Source organism: Saccostrea cucullata, unplaced genomic scaffold (genome assembly GCF_032062105.1).
Source record: "Saccostrea cucullata isolate Sc308-1 unplaced genomic scaffold, CSIRO_AGI_Scuc_v1 ctg117, whole genome shotgun sequence".
Classification (NCBI taxonomy): domain Eukaryota; kingdom Metazoa; phylum Mollusca; class Bivalvia; order Ostreida; family Ostreidae; genus Saccostrea; species Saccostrea cuccullata.
In genome coordinates, this window is record NW_026932623.1 from 152,388 (window position 1) to 173,378 (window position 20,991).

The following is a 20,991-nucleotide window of genomic DNA, read 5'->3' on the forward strand; positions in this document are numbered from 1 at the left end:
AGATGTGATGTGTTCTTAGTACATGTATATACTTAATAATTTACACATGGTTCATAAGTTGAAATAATTGCTAACATGTGAACTTTAAATAAAGAAGTACCATACAAACAAATGGACGGACGTATACAGCTAGACAGACATCCTTATACTGTCTGTACAATAATGACATTTATAATCATATGGGAGGCGGGGGGGGGGGGGGAGGGTATCATTTAATGAGTTCAGTGTTCATAGTACATCTAGATTAACATCTTTAAAATGTGATTTAAAAAAGGCCTAATTTAGTATATATGAGTATGTCTCCTATTTTAAAAAATCATCATATGTTTGCTCATTTTGTTGAGTTGAAATACACATATATATGCTTACTCATCTATCCATTTCAGCAAATTAAAATACAATGTCCCCTTTCCGAAATCACAACAAGGCAGATTATTTTTTTTAGTGTGCCCAGAAATGTGTCCCTATGATATGAAAGTCTCCGGGAAAAATTAGGCCTATCATACAGGTGTTTATTTTAGATAGTGTCTTGGATGAAACTATTAAATGCAGGGAGGACATTGCACGTTTTTGTTAATTCAATATTGTCAACTCATAAAGATGACCTTTTTAAGCATATAAAATGAATTAAATTTAATTATTTAACTTTGAATTATACATTTTTTGACGATTTAGACTCTAAAATTATAAATAAACAACGAAATGCTGTGACCCATATGACATTGAACCCCCTTTTCCAAATAAACTCATCCAAAGGCCTCTCAATGGCGACTGTGACAATTTTACGACGTGCACAAGTTCTTATCACTAGATCCGCGTTTGCTTCTCACAAGATAACTCGAGCGATGTCCAGCATGTTGATAGATGACCCCAAGTATTCCTGGTTGAAGGATCTAGGTCTGGGAGCCACGAACAAAGGAGTGTTTTACGGAGTTTGGGGAGGAACAGGCGAGGTATGGTTACGGCTTTATGTTGTGTGTTGATGTATTTAACAAAAAAAAAAAAATCAACCTTTATTTTTTATCAATAAATATAGTTTCTTTAGATCTTTGTGAAAGAGATGAACGTTCTCAATTTCCATAATATGCATTTATTTAGCATTGTTGTTTTCCGAAGAGAAAACAATAAATTTTAGGAGAGGTGTGTGTAAATGAACAAATTTGATTGGCTGGTACATGTCAAGTAAATCAGCTGTTTTATTTTTCTTACAGGAGGTGACATCATTTTGTCCAACAAACAATCAGCCTATTGCAAAAGTCACACAGGTGAGAATATATACATGTATTATCCACTTTTCGAATTTGTTTCACCAATTTTTCCCCCAAAAGCTTAATTCTAAAGCAATAGTTTTGTAAAACACTTTTTGATTGGCCAATGCACTGATGTTTGAAGCAGTAAAACGAGCATTAACGAGCGTGAAATCTTTTTCATTGTGACGTCATAATAGAGCGATGCAAAAACACAATGCTCCGTGATTTCATGTAATAAAATTCATCAAAATAAGACGTTAACAACAAACAAAATCTTGAAAATGCATGGATTGCATTAGAATGGGAATAACTAATCTTCTAATATGGTATTTGTGACCATTAATGCTCGTAACGGTGCTCTAACCACTGAGCTATACGAGTCGCCGATGTCTTGCGACCGTTCCAGCATTAAGCTGCAATACCAAATTAGAAGATAGTTATTCCCTAATTTTATTGACTTCATGAAAATCCTTGAAACATGCATCACACATTTTCTTGGTATAAAAATGGTCAGAATTTCATCTGCCAGTGGTCAGATAGCTTTATTGGTAGAGTACCTGTTTATACTAATTAATACTATAGTTCAGTGGGTCTGGGTTCAAATACTGGTTTGGTCCAATTGACTTCTTCGATTTCACATTAGTCTAGATGGGATGAAACACGCGAATTGAACTTCCATTTTACTGTTTTTGCAGTTAATTATATACTATTACCTTATATAGAAAGTATATTTCACAATGTTGTGTATAGGCCAGTCCTGCTGACTATGAGAAAGCCATTGTTGCTGTCAAAGAAGCATGGCAGACCTGGACAGAGGTATGTTCAGTGTTTAGAGTTTGAAATTTAGAACAACCAAAGCTTATGCGAGCAAATCCGTCCGTCTATGTTGTAAACAATAAACGCTACTCCTCCCACAGTTTTAGTTTAATTTCAATGTACTTGACACACAAAGACTACACCAAGATACATAATTCTGTGTATCGGTTTTTGATTTCGATAAACAGTGTTGCCGTGGTTACTAAAAATAGAAATTTTTGTGAAAATCATTCAAAATGCTACTTTTCCTACAGTTTAAGTCTGATTTCAATATAACTTGGCACACAAGTAGACTACACTAAGATACATAATTCTGTGTATCGGTTTTTGATTTTGACACACACGGTGTTGCCGATATATGGTTACTAATAATAGAAATTTTTGTGACAATCATTCAAAATGCTACTTCTCCTACAGTTCAAGTCTGATTTCAGTATGACTTGGCACACATGTAGACTACACTAAGATACATAATTCAGTATATCTGTTTTTGATTTCGATGAACGGTGTTGACGTGGTTACTAAAAAAAGAAATTCTTTTAAAAACATTCAAAATGCTACTTCTCCTACAGTTTTAGTTTGATTTCAGTATATTTTGGCACACAAGTAGACTACACTATGATACATAATTCTGTACATCAGTTTTTTATTTCGATGAACGGTGTTGCCATGGTTACTAATAATAGACATTTTTGTGAAAATCATTCAAAATGCTACTTCTACAGTTTAAGTCTGATTTCAATATAACTTGGCACACAAGTAGACTACACTAAGACACATAATTCTTTATATTGGTTTTTGATTTCGATGCATGGTTTTTCCGTGGTTACCAAAAATAGAAATTTTGTGAAATACACTCAAAGTCCTACAGTTTTGGTCTGATTTTAATATAACTTGGCACACAAGCAGACTACACTGAGATACATAATTATCAGTTTTGTGTTTTTGATTTTGCTGATTTATGTTGCCATAGTAATTTAAATTGAAAATTCTGTAAAATTTTATTAAAAGCTACTCCTACAGTTGTAGTCTTATTGCAATCTTGCCTCAAAAAGAGATTTAATCAAGGATCATTATTCTATATACTTGTATTGCTTTTGTAAAGTTTTTAAGTCTTAACTGCTACTTTAGTACTTTACTCTTTCTTTATTATAAGTACAAACCAGTAGAGCTACAGTCTCGACAGAGACTTCTGGTTAAATTTTTATCAGCATTAAATGTTTTGTATGCAATACCAAGAACCTATGTAATAACAGAACAAATACGTTTGCCAAGTTTTTTGTAAATCAATAAAAAATTTAAAGTGCAGTGTATATGTAGCTTTAGCCAAGTTTTTTTTTTTTAAATGTGATTTTAAAATTAATACATTCCCATGAAGGCCACTGATTCAAAGATTTTGCTGAATTTGGTGGTTTTTAGATTATTATTTTAGAACATTTTGCAGCTGAGTATATATTTGTTTTGTTGAGTTTTGTGAAATTATTTGTAGATTCCAGCTCCACAAAGAGGAGAGATTCTCAGACAAATGGGAGAAGCCTTACGGGAAAAGAAAACTCTCCTCGGAAAATTGGTAAGTCTGGAGGTGCCACTAAAGGAAGTACCACTAAACACATATCTGTATGACTGTGACCGTTCACAGCAAAAAGATGAACGCTCTGAAGTCATAAAGTCTAAAATTTTAACAAACTGTAAGAATGACTGATTTTGACCACTTTTGAGAATTTCCTGTCAGACCGTAAATATTATTTTCAAAAATTGTCCTTTTATTTGGAAGACAATAATGTTTTAAGTAAAGATATTGCACAATGATTGGAATAAAAGATTCTATGATTTTATGAATCTTTTGTTACACCAGTGAATGAGGAATTTCCAGTAGTTTTTTTAGTCAAGATATCTCTCAGAAATATGTAAAAAATCACATGTTGATAAATGCACTACATTATATACAGTCAAACCTGATTATCTCGAACTTTAAAGGATCAAATAAATACTTTAAAATGACCAAAGAATTGAGATATCCAGGGTAAAATACTTACGAAATAAATAGATGGCACTTCAAAATGACTTCGACATATACATGGTATTCAAGATAACTTTTGTTCAAGATACCAAAGTTCAACAGTATATTTATACTTTGCCTTTAGGAGTCCCTGGAGATGGGTAAGATTTTACCTGAAGGGGAGGGAGAGGTACAGGAATACATTGACATCATTGATTATGCTGTGGGGCTGTCACGCATGATTGCAGGTCATGTGTTTCCCTCAGAAAGTAAGTGGTTCTCTACAAATACATAACTTTATGAAGAGATAAACTGGAAACATGTTATTTACTGAAAATGTTGATCCATGTTCTTGTAAATACTATATGCTCTGTATGTCGTCTATGCACATGAACTCCTTGAAATTTTACAAGTGTTAAACCTCTATAAAGCACATTTTTTAGCTTCCCTCAATAGAGGTGGGGTCTTTATAATAGTCAAAGTCTCAGACTCTCAGGTTAAAGTTTTTGAAGCAGATTTCAAGTGCTTCAATGCCCTATATCGATCAGAGTTGGATAGCTGATCCTTCTAGTTGTTACATTGTACAAGTCAAGGTTTCAGGTGCAGCATATTTTGGTCAAAGAATGGCCAGTTAATGTTTTTTTTTAAAGAAGAATTTGGTTGGAACAAATCTCATTTCAAAGTAACTATACAACATGTTTAACAAACTTGCATTCTTCCAAGGATGTAGTCAGACTTTTTTAGATGCAAAATTTGACCTACAATTTTCTGATAAGTGACTAGATGAAAATTTTTGGAGCAAATCCATTCTAAAGTAACTATTAGCCCTATTCTAAGCAAACATGCATAGATAATGAATCAAGGATGCACATTACCAGACTTCCTTCAGATGCAGGATCTGTCCTACATTCTCCAGATGAGTGACCAGGTTAAAGTTTATGGAGCAGGTCCACTCCCTAGTAAATATAAGCTGTACCTGGACCAAACTTGCAGGGATGTTAGAACTTGTAAGCTAATAAATCATTGTTCTGCATTATTTGTGGCCATTATTTTTAAACTGGTTATTTCTTTTGCAGGAAAAGGTCACATGTTACTTGAGCAGTGGAACCCGCTGGGCATTGTTGGGGTGATCACAGCTTTTAACTTCCCTGTGGCAGTGTATGGGTGGAACTCTTCTATTGCTCTGGCCTGTGGAAACTGCGTTTTGTGGTAAGGCAAATTTATGAAATGTACCTCTTGCTGCACATGAGTCTTGCAGATTCTGTATTGAGATCTTTTTTTAAAAAAATTTAAGGTTCTAATGTTGAATATACTAAGTACATGTATATGTCCTAGTATGTGTAAATGTGTGAGGTAATTGTTCAGTCAATACCTCATTTAAATATTTTTGCTCTATATTATTAGACTAAGTATTACTGATGTGTTGTATCAGTACTGATTGTTGACTGACTGTTACAGGAAAGGAGCTCCTACCACACCATTGGTCAGTGTTGCCATTACAAAGTAAGTCAGTGTCACTGTCACAAAGTAAGTGGCTTCATTAACACAATCAACTGACTGAATAGATAAGCACATTGTACATGAATTAATTTAAAATACTTAAAACTTGTATGTAATTTTTTTATATGAAGTAGTTATGAAGTACTTTAATCGAAGTGTACATTTATTGTACAAAAATATTCATAATTTGTTTCATTGTCTTGAAATACAATAATGTGTACACCACAAAAGAAGTGGTTCCTAATAAAAAAAAAATTAACTTTCCTTCCTTTAGAAAAAAATCTTAATATTTTTACATTAACACTGTCTAAAAATTAAAAATATTTTAATTGCGACGGTAAGAGAATGGATTATAATTTTAATTTATCTTAAAAAAGTCATTGTCTATTTTACTGTCTATACTCTGTAGAATTCTGGAGACGGTACTAAAAGCCAACAATCTACCAGGCTCTGTGTGTTCCCTGGTTCAAGGAGGCTCTGATATAGGGTTAGTAATTCAACACTAATAATGACATATTTATTTCTTAAATAAGGAAATGAAGGTTAATATAAGCTATGCCTGCTGCCCAATCCATTTATGTATTTATTACATAATAAAGTGTGTTCAAATCAAATCAAGGTTATTTAAGTTTCTTTTTATTTTTTTTAGAACATTGATGGCAAAGGATGAAAGAATCAACCTTTTATCGTTCACTGGCAGCACTCCAGTAAGTATATCTACATAGTTCAGTCTCAGTCATTAATATACAGTGCACTAAACACTTTTATACATATAATTATAAGAAAAGGTCTGTTGATAGGTTTCTGACTGGAAAAAACAGACCTTCTAGAATGACAATGCTTTTGAAATTTGTTGAAAATTGATGCATTTGAGTGCATTCAACTTAATTTAATTCAAATGGCATATTCTATGTTATGAAATATAAACAATGTGTAATGCACAAAATTGAACAAACATGCATGGATAATGAATCAAGGGTTGCACATTACCAGACTTGCTTCAGGTCTGGTCCGTCTGTAAACTTTTCACATTTTACATTCTCCACCATGAGTGGACCAGATTAAATTATTAAAATGAAGCAGGACATTCCCCTCGTAAATATAATGTACCTGAAAAGACAAACTTAGGGATGGGGTCTTTAGAAAAATCTTGTTCTGCATTATGTGTTGCCATTATTTCCAAACTGATTATTTCTTTTGCAGGAAAAGGTCACATGTTACTTGAACAGTGGAACCCTCTGGGCATTGTTGGAGTGATTACCGCATTTAAGTTTTCCAGTGGAAATATATGGAAAAATCTTTGAAAACTTCTTCTATTGCTACTGGGCCTGTGAAAACTGAAACTTTGTGAAAGCATGCAAATTTATTAAATGTAAATCATCTTGCTGCACATGAATCAAAGTTTTACTATATTGAGAATAATTTTTTAAAAAAATTTAAGGTTCTCAAGAATATACTAAGTATATGTGAAAGCATCCTAGTATGTGTAAATTTGTAAATTGTTCAGTCATGACCCCCATTTAAATATTTTTGCTCTATATTAAAGTATTACTAGAAATATATTGGAAAAATCTGAAAATCTTGTTGACCACTGTTACAGAAAAGCTGAAACTTACCACACCATTAGTCAGTGTTGCCATTACAAAGTAAGTCAGTGTCACTGTCACAAATGGGGAATCATTAACACAATATACTGAAAAACTGAAAATAAGAACATGGTACAGAATTAATTTGAAAATACTTAAAACTTGTAGTGTAATTTTTTTTATATGAAGTAATTATGAAGTACTTTAATGAAGTGTACATAGAAATATATAGGAAAAATCTTTGAAAATCTTGTTCTCAAGAACCACTTGAAATAAATAATGTGAACACCACAAAATTGTAAAAATCATGACCCCTAATAAAAAAAAATTAACTTTCCTTACATAGAAATATATAGGAAAAATCTGGAAAATCTTTTTACATTAACCACTGGGCCAAAAATTAAACTTATTTGAAAGCATCCTAGGGTAGTGTAGATATTTAATTTTAATTTATGACCCCCGGGGAAAAAGCCACAATTGAATCAAAGTTTTACATAGAAATATATAAGAAAAATCTTTGAAAATCTTCTTCTCAAGAACCACTGGGCCAGAAAATGAAACTTACCAAGCATCCTGTGTGTTAGTGTAGATTCTAAATTAAATCATGACCCCCGGGGGAAGGGTGGGGCCACAATTGTTAGTCAAAGTTTTACATAGAAAAATATATTGAAAAAATCTTTGAAAAACTTAATATAAGAACCACCGTGTCAGAAAATTGAAACTTATGTGGAAGCATTCTTTAATTACATTTTAAATTGTTCAAATCATGACCCCCAGGGGAAGGGTTATTTAAGTTTCTTTTTAGTTTTACATAAAAATATATAGGAAAAATCTTTGAAAACCTTCTTCTCAAGAACCACTGGGCCAGAAAAGCTGAAACTTATTTGCACATGGAAGGATCCTGGGGTAGTTGATTTCAAAATGTCTTAATTATGATCAGTGTAGGGTAAACATAATGTATTACAAGGGGGAAATCTGGTAAAGAACAGAATGGTCAAAGCTTCTCAGGTGAGCGATGTGGCCCATGGGCCTCTTGTTTTATTCCCAATCAAAAATGGGAAAAGTGATTCAGTTTATGATAAAATGGAAGGCAGCTAGCTTGCAAGGCAATGTTTGAGTAACGAAAAGATTCTAACTTTGGGAAAAGCAATGTGAAGTTGTCACAGAAAAAATGGGCAAAAAATTGCAGAAGAGAAGGATGACCACATTAAATAGGAATTTGTTCATTCAGACAACATTGAAAATATTATATCACCTTGTTACCGTATTGACAGTGAATGTAGACTTTTTAGGTCTAAGGCAATGTTATACCCCCCGCTTGAAAAAAATTCGGTATTTCCGTAACTTTGTCCGAAAAGCAATGTGTCCGTCCGTCCGTCCGTCCGTCTGTTACGCTTTGGGGTACCCATCTCTTATCCACAACTCCTCTTATGCCACTGAATGAAATTTGATGAAACTTTCACAGAATCTTTATTACATATTGCCATTGTGCACCTCCTATTTTACTTTTTGATCTGACATATATATTTTATATCTGCCAATATATTCATATGGGAGGCGGGGGGTATCATTTAGTGAGCTCATTGCTCACAGTACCTCTAGTTATTCAGTAAAATGGAATACTCCTTTTTTTTTTTCTTTCAATATTTTACATGGCCAAATAAGGCCCTTTAAAAATTTGGATTCATGGAAATGCATTGTAAATAAATTGTAATTTGATATCTCAAAATATTTACACACCTTATTATATATTTCCAGGTTGGAAAGAAAGTCTCTTTAATGGTGCAAGAACGATTTGGTAAGCTTAAATCAAGACTCGTCAATAAAAGATACCGTATAAGTAGAATTTTTAGCAAGGATTTAATTTTGGCATTATTAGCAAGAGAGCTGACATCGCTAAAATTAAATATTGCGAAAAATTAATTGCGTATTATTTGTAATAGCTTCTTTAGTTAGCATTTTAAAATCGCTAAAATTACTTATCACTAAAAATAAAATACCAGATTTTAGGTAGAAATTGCTAAATTTGCGTCTCGCTAAAATTTCCACTTATACGGTATAAGGATGCAACATCTGTGTAATTATAATTAAAGGTCAACATTTTACTTGTTTGGCTGAACACTTTTCTTTTCATGAATTGCAGGTAAATTTCTGCTCGAACTTGGAGGAAATAATGCCATAGTTGGTAAGTATTCGCACTATTTAAAGTTCACATTTCAGCTAACTGTCATGTCTGTGAATTCTGACTTAAGATGGTTTGTCTTGCAGTAAATGAGGATGCTGACTTAGACATGGTTGTGAGATCAGCTGTGTTTGCATGTGCCGGTACAGCAGGACAGAGATGTACAACCACCAGGAGACTGGTAAGATAGGGAATAAATGCACAAAAGTGATAACATTGATCGTCAATACATATCAATTAAAGACTAAAAAGGTACTGTTATGTCAGTACTTGGACATAAAATGTAATGATTTCTAAGTAAAGTTATTATTCTTTCCTGTTTTAGGTTTTACATGAGAAAGTCCATGATCAGGTTGTGGAGCGTCTGGTGAAGGCCTACAAACAGCTCAGAATCGGAGACCCATTGGAAGGTAGGTTTTTCTGAATTGTGGAAGTTGAGAACCAGATTTATAACATGTTACATATGTCAGTATGAGAGAGTCCATCATTGCTTACAGATGGAACACTGTATGGTCCTATGCACAGCCAGCAAGGAGTTGATCTGTATTTATCTGCCATAGAAGAGGCAAAGGCCCAAGGAGGCAAGATAGAGTGTGGAGGAAAGGTAGGAACATTGAGAAAAAGGAGGATTTTTGATTTAATATCAAAGACCTGTATTGAAATTAAAGATAAACAACAATATATTAAGAAATACAGCTTTTTTTCTACATAAAAAAAGAATTGTATACATAGACATTTTTTTTTAAAATATATATATTTAAAATTAATTCAGTTGAAAAGTCAAAATCTTTTTTGTAAAAACACAGATTTAGGGAATTTACAAATACAATAAAAGGTTGTTTGTTTTTTTTTTTTTTGTTCTCTACAACATTCTAAATAATTCCTTGTAAACTGTTACAGTAATAATGATCATTTGTATAACCATTTGCAAATTAATTGAGTTATCAAGTTAAAATTAAAATGATGAATTTTACATCTTTAATAACAAAGGTCCCAAGATTTGAAAAGAAGCAAACATTCATTTTCAGAGTAATAATCATTAAAATTAAATCAAACAGAAAATTTAAGTTCTCCATGGTAGTTTCTTAGATATCAAATACTGTAACAAAGCTGTCCAAAAATGAGTGCTTTAGGGTACTTTTGTCAAGCCCCTGTGGCCCCTCCAGAACATAAAGAACTCATGATGGTGACTTCATTAAGCATATTTGATAGTTCAAAGAATGGACACATGTTTATTACAAATTCACTACATGTCTCTATAGCCAAGTTGTACTTTATGCATGTATCTTCATATAATAACTACAGTTGGCTGATTTTTTTGTATATTTTACTAGAAAATAGACAGACCAGGAAATTTTGTGGAGCCTACCATTGTTACAGGCCTGAAGCATGATTCCCCCATAGTTTTGAAGGAGACATTTGTACCTATTGTATATGTAGTTAAATTCTCAGTAAGTACCACTGATTGCTAAAAATTAATCTCAATTGGGAAAAAGTTCAAGATATTTTTTTTATGTATATTCTGATGACCAAAATTAATTTGCACTTTAGACAAGATAGATATTGTTGATTTTGATGATTAATCTCGTTACAGAATTTAGATGATGCTTTCAAGATTAACAATGAAGTCAAGCAGGGCTTATCCAGCAGTTTATTCACTAAGGATATGAATGCCATATTTAGATGGCTGGGGTACGTTTTTATGCACAATAATTTTATAGCGTTTTTCCTCAAATGTGTTCAATTTATCATAAACAGTCAATCCTTGTTATCTTGAACACAGTCGGGACTGAGAAAATACTTTCAATTGAAATATCCAAGAATTTGAGATATCCAGGGGGAAAAAAGCATAAGGAAGAAGAAGCTGTTGGAACTTCCAGACCACTTCAGTATCTCCATAGTATTCAGATATCATTGTTTGAGATATCGAAGTTTAACTGTATATTTATTTTTTTTTTTCAGACCTAAGGGATCAGACTGTGGCATTGTAAATGTGAATATTCCAACAAGTGGTGCAGAAATAGGAGGAGCATTTGGTAAGAAAAAATACTTCGTGTTTCTTCTGAGAAATGATAAAAATCCAACTTATGAGGTATTAAAGAATTTTTTTTAAGTGATGGAGATGAAACTTTATTAAAATTCTAAATTTCTTGCAAAGTTTACTTATCATACAACAGAAGTTTATATTGTAGAAATATAATAATGATCGTGTTGATTTTGTAAATGATAATTTTTTTTAATTATGGTAACGCTAATTTTAAAATGATGATGATGTTGATTTTGTGATATTATAAATGATAATGTGGATTTTGTGATAATGAATTGATAATGTTGATTTTGTAAATAAATATGTTGATTTTGTAGTAATGAAAATGTTGATTTTGTAAATAATTATTATGTTGATTTTGTAATAATGATAATGTTGATTTTGTATTAATATAAATTTTGATTTTGTAATAATGATAATGTTGATTTTGTTATATCAATAATGTTGATTTTGTTATATTGATAATGTTGATTTTGTTGTAGTATAAATGTTGATTTTATTATATTGATAATGTTGATTTTATTCCTATCAGGTGGTGAGAAGGAGACTGGGGGTGGCAGGGAATCTGGAAGTGATGCCTGGAAGCAGTACATGAGGAGGTCCACATGGTAATCAAACATTACACAAAATAAACATTTATTCACTTGGGAAGAAAACTTGAAATTTTCCTTGTCTACACTAAAAGCTCAAGTGAACTTTTCCAATCATTTCCAATTATTTTGATGTGGAGTTCAAAAGGTTCAATCAGATGGTTGTGCAAACAAATGTTTAATACACCAAAATATGGGTTCAGTAGTTTGTCAGCACAGCTGTTTGTGTTTAACTCATTGATGTCCAAAATTGACATTCCAATGGTGTAATTCAGTGGGAAAAATCTGCAAGATTCCAATTTATTCAAGTAATGTCATCCCCCAGTTAGTAGGTTAGGGCCACAATAGGGGATAATCTTTTTAAATGGAAAGTCATTAGGATTCTATTTCTTTTTAAAAATTAATTTTGAGGGCTACAATTAATTACATTCATTTTGAAAATTCTAGAGTACTAGTAAGGATCTAATTTTTCTGATAATAAATGGATCATGTGGTTCAATTAAGGTTAAAATAGGGGGACATTTTTAGCTCACCTCAACGAAGTTGGGGGAGCTTATGTAATACCCTCGGCGATGGCGTCGGTGTCGGTGTCGGCGTTGGCGTCCCAGGTTAAGTTTTTTGGAGCAGTTTTCTTTTTAAGTACTTCTATGTCCTATATTGATTAGACATGCATGGAAGATGCTTCTAATGTGTTTCATTGTACCAGTCAAAGTTTCAGATGCTGCAATTTCAGCAAAGGAATGGCTAGGTTAATGTTTTTGGAGCAGGTTAACATTTTTGGTGCAGTTTTTGGTGCAGGTTTCATTTCCAAGTAACTATAAGCCCTATGTTGACCAAACTTGCATGGTTGATACATCTAAGGATGCATACTACTGGGCTTGCTTCGGATGCTGAATCTGACCTACATTTTCCGGATGAGTGAACAGGTTAAAGTTTTTGGTGCAGGTTTCATTTCCAAGTAACTATAAGCCCTGTGTTGACCAAACTTGCACGGATGATACATCTAAGGATGCATACTATCAGGCTTGCTTCGGATGCTGAATCTGACCTACATTTTCCGGTTGAGTGAACAGGTTAAATTTTTTTGGGCAGGTTTTATTTCCAAGTTACTATAAGCCCTATGTTGACCAAACTTGCATGGATGATACGTCTAAGGATGCATACTATCAGGCTTGCTTCGAATGCTGAATCTGATCTACAATGTACATTTTCCGGTTGAGTGAACAGGTTAAAGTTTTTGATGCATAATTCATTTCCAAGTAACTATGACTTCTTTAATGACCAAACTTGCACGGATGATACATCTAAGGATGCATACTACCGGGCTTGCTTCAGATGCTGAATCTGACCTACATTTTCTGGTTGAGTGAACAGGTTAAAGTTTTTGGTGCAGGTTTCATTTCCAAGTAACTATAAACCATATGTTGACCAAACTTGCATGGATGATACATCTAAGGATGCATACTACCAGGCTTGCTTCGGATGCTGAATCTGACCTACATTTTGTGGATGAGTGAAAATGTTAGTTTGTGATGAATGTATCATTTCCAATTAATAATGAGCAAACTTGCATGGACGATACATCTTAGGATGCACACTAATGGACTTACTTTGGATGCTGAATTCGACATACATTTTTTTAGACCGGGTAAAAGTTATGGGTGCAGGTCAATTACCAAAAAACTTGAAGGCTTATATAACATTGTATAAACCAAACCAAACTTGCACACAGAAAACTCTCAAATTTGCTTCAGATGCTTAATTTTAATTACATTTTCATGAACAACTAGTTTAAACTTTTTATGTAGGTCTATTTCGATGTATTCGATCAAAATTGCTTAAATATTTTCATTTCTGGAATGTACACTTTTTGTTGGTTAATTGTGTGACTTTGCCTTACTTAAAGACAACATTCGTTGAGGTGAGCTCTGTAATCTCTGATTACCTATGTTTATTGATGCATTTAAACTTCTTGCAGTTCTTTGTTACATTTTAAGTGGAAAACTTGAACAGTCATGTGCATCAGTGGTGTGTTATTTGGACTTGAATCCAAGAACTCATATTATAGCATCTTGTTCACTGTTGGCAGCATGCTTATTCTTGATTACATCCAAAATAGAAAGTCCGGTGATGAATATATAAGCTTTGACAAGGCTATATCTGATTGGTTGTCTGGAATTGAAAATATACAGAAAGTTCAATTTTAGATAGGCTAGGATAAGTATGCACACAGTACTGTGTTTAGATTCACATTACACATTTTTTTTCTTTCAGCACAATTAACTACAGTACAGAGCTACCCTTAGCCCAAGGAATCAAATTTGAGTGATACATAAATAACACAAACTCTACAAAAATGTTTCTGTGATAAACTAGTAACAGTTTGAAGTGCTAAACAATATAAAGTGCTAAAAGAAGGAAAGCTGGATCAACCAAGAGGAAAGAGATTATTTTTTATAACAAAAGTATTGAATGACATCTATCATTTTATGTAGCAGTTACAAGACTTTTTGTTTTTTGATTCCAAATATTTTTTTTTTCTTTATATAATTTTTTTTAATTAAGATATTTTTGGGGTGTACAATGTGCCACTCTTTAAATATTGTGTTACCTTGAGGGTTTTACTAATATGCTGGTCAAATCATGTATTACATTGGTGTGTCTGTCATGTATTGATTTACAGTAAGACATAGTCGTTAATAAAAATCCATTTGATTACATGTATGTACTGATTACATGTATTTCAAAGAATCTCACAAAGAACATGTATTTTGTATGAAAAGTTGAAGAATGTAATAAAGTTTGTGAATGCTCCAGTTATTACATGTAATTCAGGGGAAGTTTCTTTGTTGTTATTGATGATGGAAACTTTCATCAGTTTGTTCTGTACCTGAACATTCTGGTTTTGTCTGAAATCAAGGTTGTAATTGTACAGATTTACCTCCCACAAACTGTCAACAAATAGACTAGGGTTTTAAAATTTTTAGTAATATGAATCAGAGCATCAGTAAATGAACCAGGAGGCAATAGGACTGTTTTTAGCTTCATCATCCTTCATGTATAAAATTTTGCTTTTAATGTCGATGACCTTCCCCCCTCCCCAAATGAAATTTTAAAGGAAGATGGTGATATTGTAATGAAACTGCTGCATCATTTCTTTGAAAATCTGCTGCTCTGCCCTTTGTTTAAGCAAACATACTGTATTTAGTGCTTAGTTGTAAGATGCATGGCCCCAAGTTCTGGGTTTTAAGTGTTAGGTCTTAGTTCTGTCGGTTATGTAATAAAAATGTTTTATTTCTTTGAAAATCTCTGCTCTGTGATCTGAGAGTCGTGGGTTCAAACTCGAGACGTGAATGACCTTAGTTGATGAAAGACAGGTCACAACTATTATTTTGCCTTTTCTAAAAATGTGAAATTTCTGGCCTCTGATTTGGGTGTCTAGTTTTAGGACTGGACTCTGTTGATCATATTGTTAAAATGCATTATTTCTTTGAAAGTGATTTTTCTCTGTCCCCAAGGCTGGTTATTTAGCAAACTGTGCATGTGTTATGATGAGTAAGGATTTCTCTGTTTTAAAAAAATGATTCATAAATTGACTCAGGACTCGATGTTTTGAGGATGAGTCAGTGGGAGAACTTGGAATTAATCATACTATGAAATGGCCAAAACAATGACTTTTAAAAAAGCGTCACAAATAGTTTATACATGCATTGAGGATAGTTGTTCCATTTACAAATCGTAGTCTTTTTCTTGTAAAATGTATAACTTGATATATTATTCCTTCAAAAGGTACCATGACGTCTCTGTACAATAGCTGGACACTTTTCACTATTTAACCTACATTCATCTTCGGTAACCAAGGCTTTCATATCCGCGGCGCTTCGTGAGGAGACAAAAACCCTTGACTAGCGAAGATGATTGTTCCTAGAAACATACAGAGACTTCAGAACAAATAAACAGTCATAAACTTGATTATTACTTTTATGCACTGCATATGAACTATCAAAACGGTATACTTTGGTTACAGAAATAAAACTTTCATAATTTTTTTTTTTATTTAAAATGTACATGAGTAATTATAACTGTTTAAAGTAATTGTTGAATTTAAACAATCTAAATCATACGGCTGATAAATGCCTCGGGTTTTACTTTAAGGTCATCAAGACTATACGTCTTTGGAGGTAAACAATTCAGGTCTTCCGCTTTTGTTTGCCTCTTAATTGTTAATGGCTCCGATGGATTTTGGATATTTTCGTAATGAATGCGGATATTGTCACGGATACCAATGCTTGGATCCTCATGGAAGAAGTTGAATGGCAGCAGGAGGAAGCTGACGTCAGTTCCGGGTGTCGTCACTACGGGCAGATCCTCTGTGTGGGGAATATGATGGGTCCCCATGGTGACCCACGCAACCAGATCCTAGAATAGAGAAACAAGTATAAATTTGAACTACTATATACTCTATAAAAGGTCTTGATCTCTGTTCCCTTTGAAGAGTAATGATTTCTCTTGAATGAAACGCTATTTGAATTGAACAAAGTTCTAAGACCAAAACCTCAGTTATCTGAAATGACTCAAATTCTTTCTCTTGAGCAAGATTAAAAGACAAAAGAGTTACCTCTTTTTGTATATTTTCGTCCCCAATAAAACCTTCGAAGTCCACGGTTGGTTGTTCTCCATCAAAGCTAGCATATTTGGATGAGCTGTAAGGTTCGGTCTCTTTGCGTTTTGTGACAGCCATTTGGTACCTCATCCACGACGCCCCAGGTTCATTTCCGTAACCTTCTTGTAACCCACTTTTTGACAAACCCCGATGTAGTAGTCTGTAAGCTCTCCGATTACCGAATTTGTCCTTGTGAGTATCGTCTTCACTGTAGAACACGTGGTATTTTGGGATGCTGAAGTTAAATTTATATGCGGCCTCTCTCTCAGTAGCATAGTTTACTTGTACGATCTTCTCTTGGTGCCATTTATCTGGATTTTTCTCTCTTGAGAATTGATTTTCAATGCTGTCTCTTTCTATGTCAAAAGTCGAGTAGCTATTGATGGAATCGCCTATATCAATGTCAACTTTGAAATGAAACATGTGATGATGTATGGTACCAATAGAACGGTCATTTAGCTGAAAGCCGTATTTTCTTTGTGATATCATGGGAGAAGTAAGGATGATCCCTGTTGATGTCACCTTAGTTTCAAGAACTCCATTTTGATAAAAGATGAAATCAAATATGTAGTCATAATTACTGATTGTTGTAATCATTCGAAGAATAAGAACAATATTTGGTACACCTTCATAATACCCGGAAGGGGCTTCATAAAGTCCATGATGGCGTCGGAGCGGAATACCCGTGTTATGTTCAAATACGCATATGGCATTACTTTCCGTAACAGGTGCTCTTGATAATTCCGACATGTGCGCAAAGTCAATAAAAGTCGCATGGTTCGGACAATCTACCCCAGGAACCAGAGTACGTATATTGTCTCCTATCAATGCAAGGCTGTCAAAGTAGTTGGCAAACATTCTGGATGGATCTGACGACGAATAAAAGACCAAAATTTCTTGCAATCCCAACTCATAAACAATTAGAGTATCTTTAAATTTGATTTGGTACAACTGGGGACCATGCGTAATAGATATTCCAAACTGAAAGTTCCAGTTCATATAGGTCACTTTCCGGTCTTTTATGGTGTACCGTTTTCCATCTGGTTCGACCTCAATAGGAGGTCTTTGTGGGTATTCGGGAAAGACTTCAGTGTGTGTATGAGAAGGCGGGAAATCAACGCGCTGCTTGGCAACTTCTCCATTGTACCATTTCTCCTTAAAACTTTTTAATGAATCAAACAATCTATTGTTATACCAAACGTCACTGGTTTCGGGTCTAGCAGTTCCATTCATTCTCAGAAGGACAGCAAAATCAACTGGATGAAGGTCGCTTGGTTCTTTCATTTGCAGGAATAGAGCCCACATAGCGCGATAACCTTGACCGCGTATTCCGGCTATGTGAGAAGGAAAAGGAACAATAGCTGCGATTCCTAAACATTTATTACCACAATTTAAAAGATTTCCTCCGAAACTTTGCTGCAAAATGTCTCCTACAACATTTCTGCACTCTTCTTTGAGGACACTTTCAGAGACTACAAACTCTGTGAAAGATAATGGTCGGAAAGAAAAGGGGACAGACTTAGTGGACAGTAGCTTTGGTGGTGATGATGTTATATCTACCCGGTACTCTAAAACATCTGGTTTTGAGTTAGCTCCCTTAAATATCGTCACCAATGCACGTCTCTTCATTAATGTCTCGGGATAAGGTTGAATGATACTGCTTTTCTTGGGAAGAACAAGTTCCACAGAGTATATATAATTTGAGTCAATGGTGGCATTTGGAGGTTCTGTTAGATTCAATTTTTTCAATGAGTACATAAAATCCAAAATAGTTTGAATTTCTTCCCTGGTCAAGTCGTGGAAAGCAGGAGGTGAATCCGGCTCCGTCAAATCTATTGGACCGGAAGCAGGAATTCCAAAGCAATCTGGGATATGCTCAGATTTTTTTCTACTGATTATAACAACAGCCACTGAAATCGCGATCAAGAGCACTAAGGAAAACGCCCCAAGAACAAATGTAAGGTGTTTCCAAACTTTATGAACCTTTCTTTTATCTCCTTTCTCTGCCATTTTATCCATTATAACAGCTGTTATAATAGAATAAAAAGGTGCAGAAATCTTCTATAAAAAACTACATGTACCTCCACTAACACCTTGGATATGGGTCCTTTAGAATTTTTCCCATTCCAGTGCAGGGAAAATGTCAACCGAATTACTGTGTCTCATTACCATAATAGTTTTAGTTGTTGTGATGAATAGGATTTAACGGAATCCCATTAGGACCTGACAGAATATATTTAAATGTTTTATCTAAAATTCTTTTAAATGGATGCGGATGTTTGTTATAAAGAATTGGATTCGTTAAAATCAATTCGATAATTTGTTATATTGAATTCATAAAATAAATGTCGAGTTAGATTAAAAAAAATATAATCCATAATATCAAATTTAAGAATTCGATTAAACGAATTCAATTCGTTTTAACAAATGTCAAAATACACTGTACATTGATTTAAAATCCGTCAAAATGAATTAATTCAAATATTATTATATATATATATATATATATATATATATATATATATATATATATATATATATATATATATATATATATATATATATATATATATAGGTTAATTAATGGAGTTCCGTAGGGTTGCTCTTTCGGACATTGTTTCGGAGCTAAATATAAAATGTAATGTTTATTTGAATTTCATTTTGTTTTAGCCCTACTGATCAGAGACGTCCGTCAGTCCTCCAACAGTTTTGGACATATTTCAATATACTATATAGCAACTCGACACACAAGTAGACTACACTACGATACATAAATTCTGTTTATCGGTCTTTGATTTCAATGAACGTTGCCATGGTTACTAAAAATTGACATTTTTGTGAAATTAATCCGAAATTCTACTCCTACAGTATCTGTTAGATTTCAATATAACTAGGACACAAGTAGACTATAATAAGATACATGTGCATACATGTATCATCTAAATCATTTTGTGATTTCCATGAACAGTGTTGCCGGGGTAACTTGAGGTAGAAATTTCTGTGAATTACTTCCAAAATGCTACTCCTACAGTTTGAAATAGATTTCAATGTAACATGGCACACAAGTAAACTACACTGAGATTCATATTTTAGTGTACATGTATCTGTTTTTGATATTAAAGGTGCTTGGACACAGATTATTAATGATTAAATTGTGCAAGCATACGCTTTTGATATTTATGCCTTGATTTTTTTGTCATACATATGTCTATAATTATAGACAATGCTATTGAAAAGAACATGTTTAAGCCTTGCTTCTATCCATATTGAAATGCGAACTGTTCACTTAAATATTTCAAAAGTAATTTATTCAATGTTGCCTAAAATTCAGAAATGCCCTAAAATTGAATTGATTATGTTGAGTTAGCAGATAATTTTGTTTTCCGGTTGCAATCCAATAAATTTTCGTCACCGAAAATAGAACGTAACTAAATCATTATAAAAATAACTTTATAGTCATCAGAAATTAACATAACTTCCGAACAATGATAAATAATATTCGATCATAAGCTGCTATATGTGTACCAAATAGTAGAAATACAAGCAAGACAAGGTGTAAAAACTGGTCGTCTTTTATAAGTTCGTTCTTCAAGGTCATCAGAATGTATAATTATTAATTAACTTTTATTCAGATTACAAAAACAATAACTTGAAACATGACACGTGATAAAGGATAAATTTAAAATCTAAAAATTTTATAAAGATTGGCTAAAGATATGTACAGAAATGTAAGAGAGAAAAATGTATACGAAGGGTTAATGCTTTTTAAGGACAGATGATACGAACAAACTTTTATCAAAAATCGTGAAAATAAAAGTTAATATATGTTTGTATAAATCAAATGAATACTAGGATGTTTAACCCCATAGAGTTTATGAACTAAGTGATTTAGATTATTAAGGATAATTTCAAAACGGTGAAATTTATTCATCATAGAAAATTAACAATTTCTTAATATTTTAAAAATTTAATGTTCTCATCAATAACAAAAAAGGCCCAAAATATAAAAAAATTTAAGCATCCATTTTTAGCTCACCTGAGCCAAAGGCTAAAATTAATTAAATTTCACATTTTTTGTAACAGAGAAGTCCGTCCGTCTATTAACTTCTCACATTTTTGCCTTCTTCTCAAGAACCACTGGGCTGATTTTAACCAAACTTGATACAAAGCATTCTTAGGTAAAGGGGAGTTAACATTATTAAAATGAAGGGCCAAGACCCCTCACAAGGGGAGATAATCAAGAAAAGACAAAAATTAGGTGGGGTCATTAAAAATTCTTCCTCTCACAGGGCCAGAAATGCTAACATGTGGAAGCATCATGGGGTAGTGTTAATTCTAAATTGTACAAATCATGACCC

At 33.3% G+C, this 20,991-nt stretch overlaps 2 protein-coding genes across 2 annotated transcripts; one reads left to right on the forward strand and one right to left on the reverse strand.

Annotated features, from left to right (window-relative positions):
- Window positions 1–733: 733 nt before the first annotated feature.
- LOC134235638 (alpha-aminoadipic semialdehyde dehydrogenase-like) lies at window positions 734–14,790 on the forward strand. The gene is made up of 19 exons (XM_062717766.1): window positions 734–953; window positions 1,212–1,265; window positions 2,001–2,066; window positions 3,556–3,636; window positions 4,211–4,334; window positions 5,142–5,274; window positions 5,524–5,568; window positions 5,975–6,052; window positions 6,215–6,272; window positions 8,910–8,949; window positions 9,295–9,336; window positions 9,420–9,514; window positions 9,659–9,743; window positions 9,831–9,937; window positions 10,668–10,784; window positions 10,928–11,025; window positions 11,296–11,369; window positions 11,913–11,988; window positions 14,245–14,790. Exons 1-19 carry the CDS (start codon window positions 765–767, stop codon window positions 14,297–14,299), a joined length of 1,617 nt encoding a protein of 538 aa, XP_062573750.1. The 5' UTR covers window positions 734–764; the 3' UTR covers window positions 14,300–14,790.
- A 1,158-nt stretch (window positions 14,791–15,948) lies between these two features.
- LOC134235639 (putative amine oxidase [copper-containing]) lies at window positions 15,949–18,798 on the reverse strand. Its single transcript, XM_062717767.1, has 2 exons — window positions 16,589–18,798; window positions 15,949–16,389 (listed from the first exon to the last, which is right to left on the reverse strand). The coding sequence occupies exons 1-2, from the start codon at window positions 18,650–18,652 to the stop codon at window positions 16,084–16,086; spliced, it is 2,370 nt and encodes a 789-aa protein (XP_062573751.1). The 5' UTR covers window positions 18,653–18,798; the 3' UTR covers window positions 15,949–16,083.
- Between the last annotated feature and the right edge of the window lie 2,193 nt (window positions 18,799–20,991).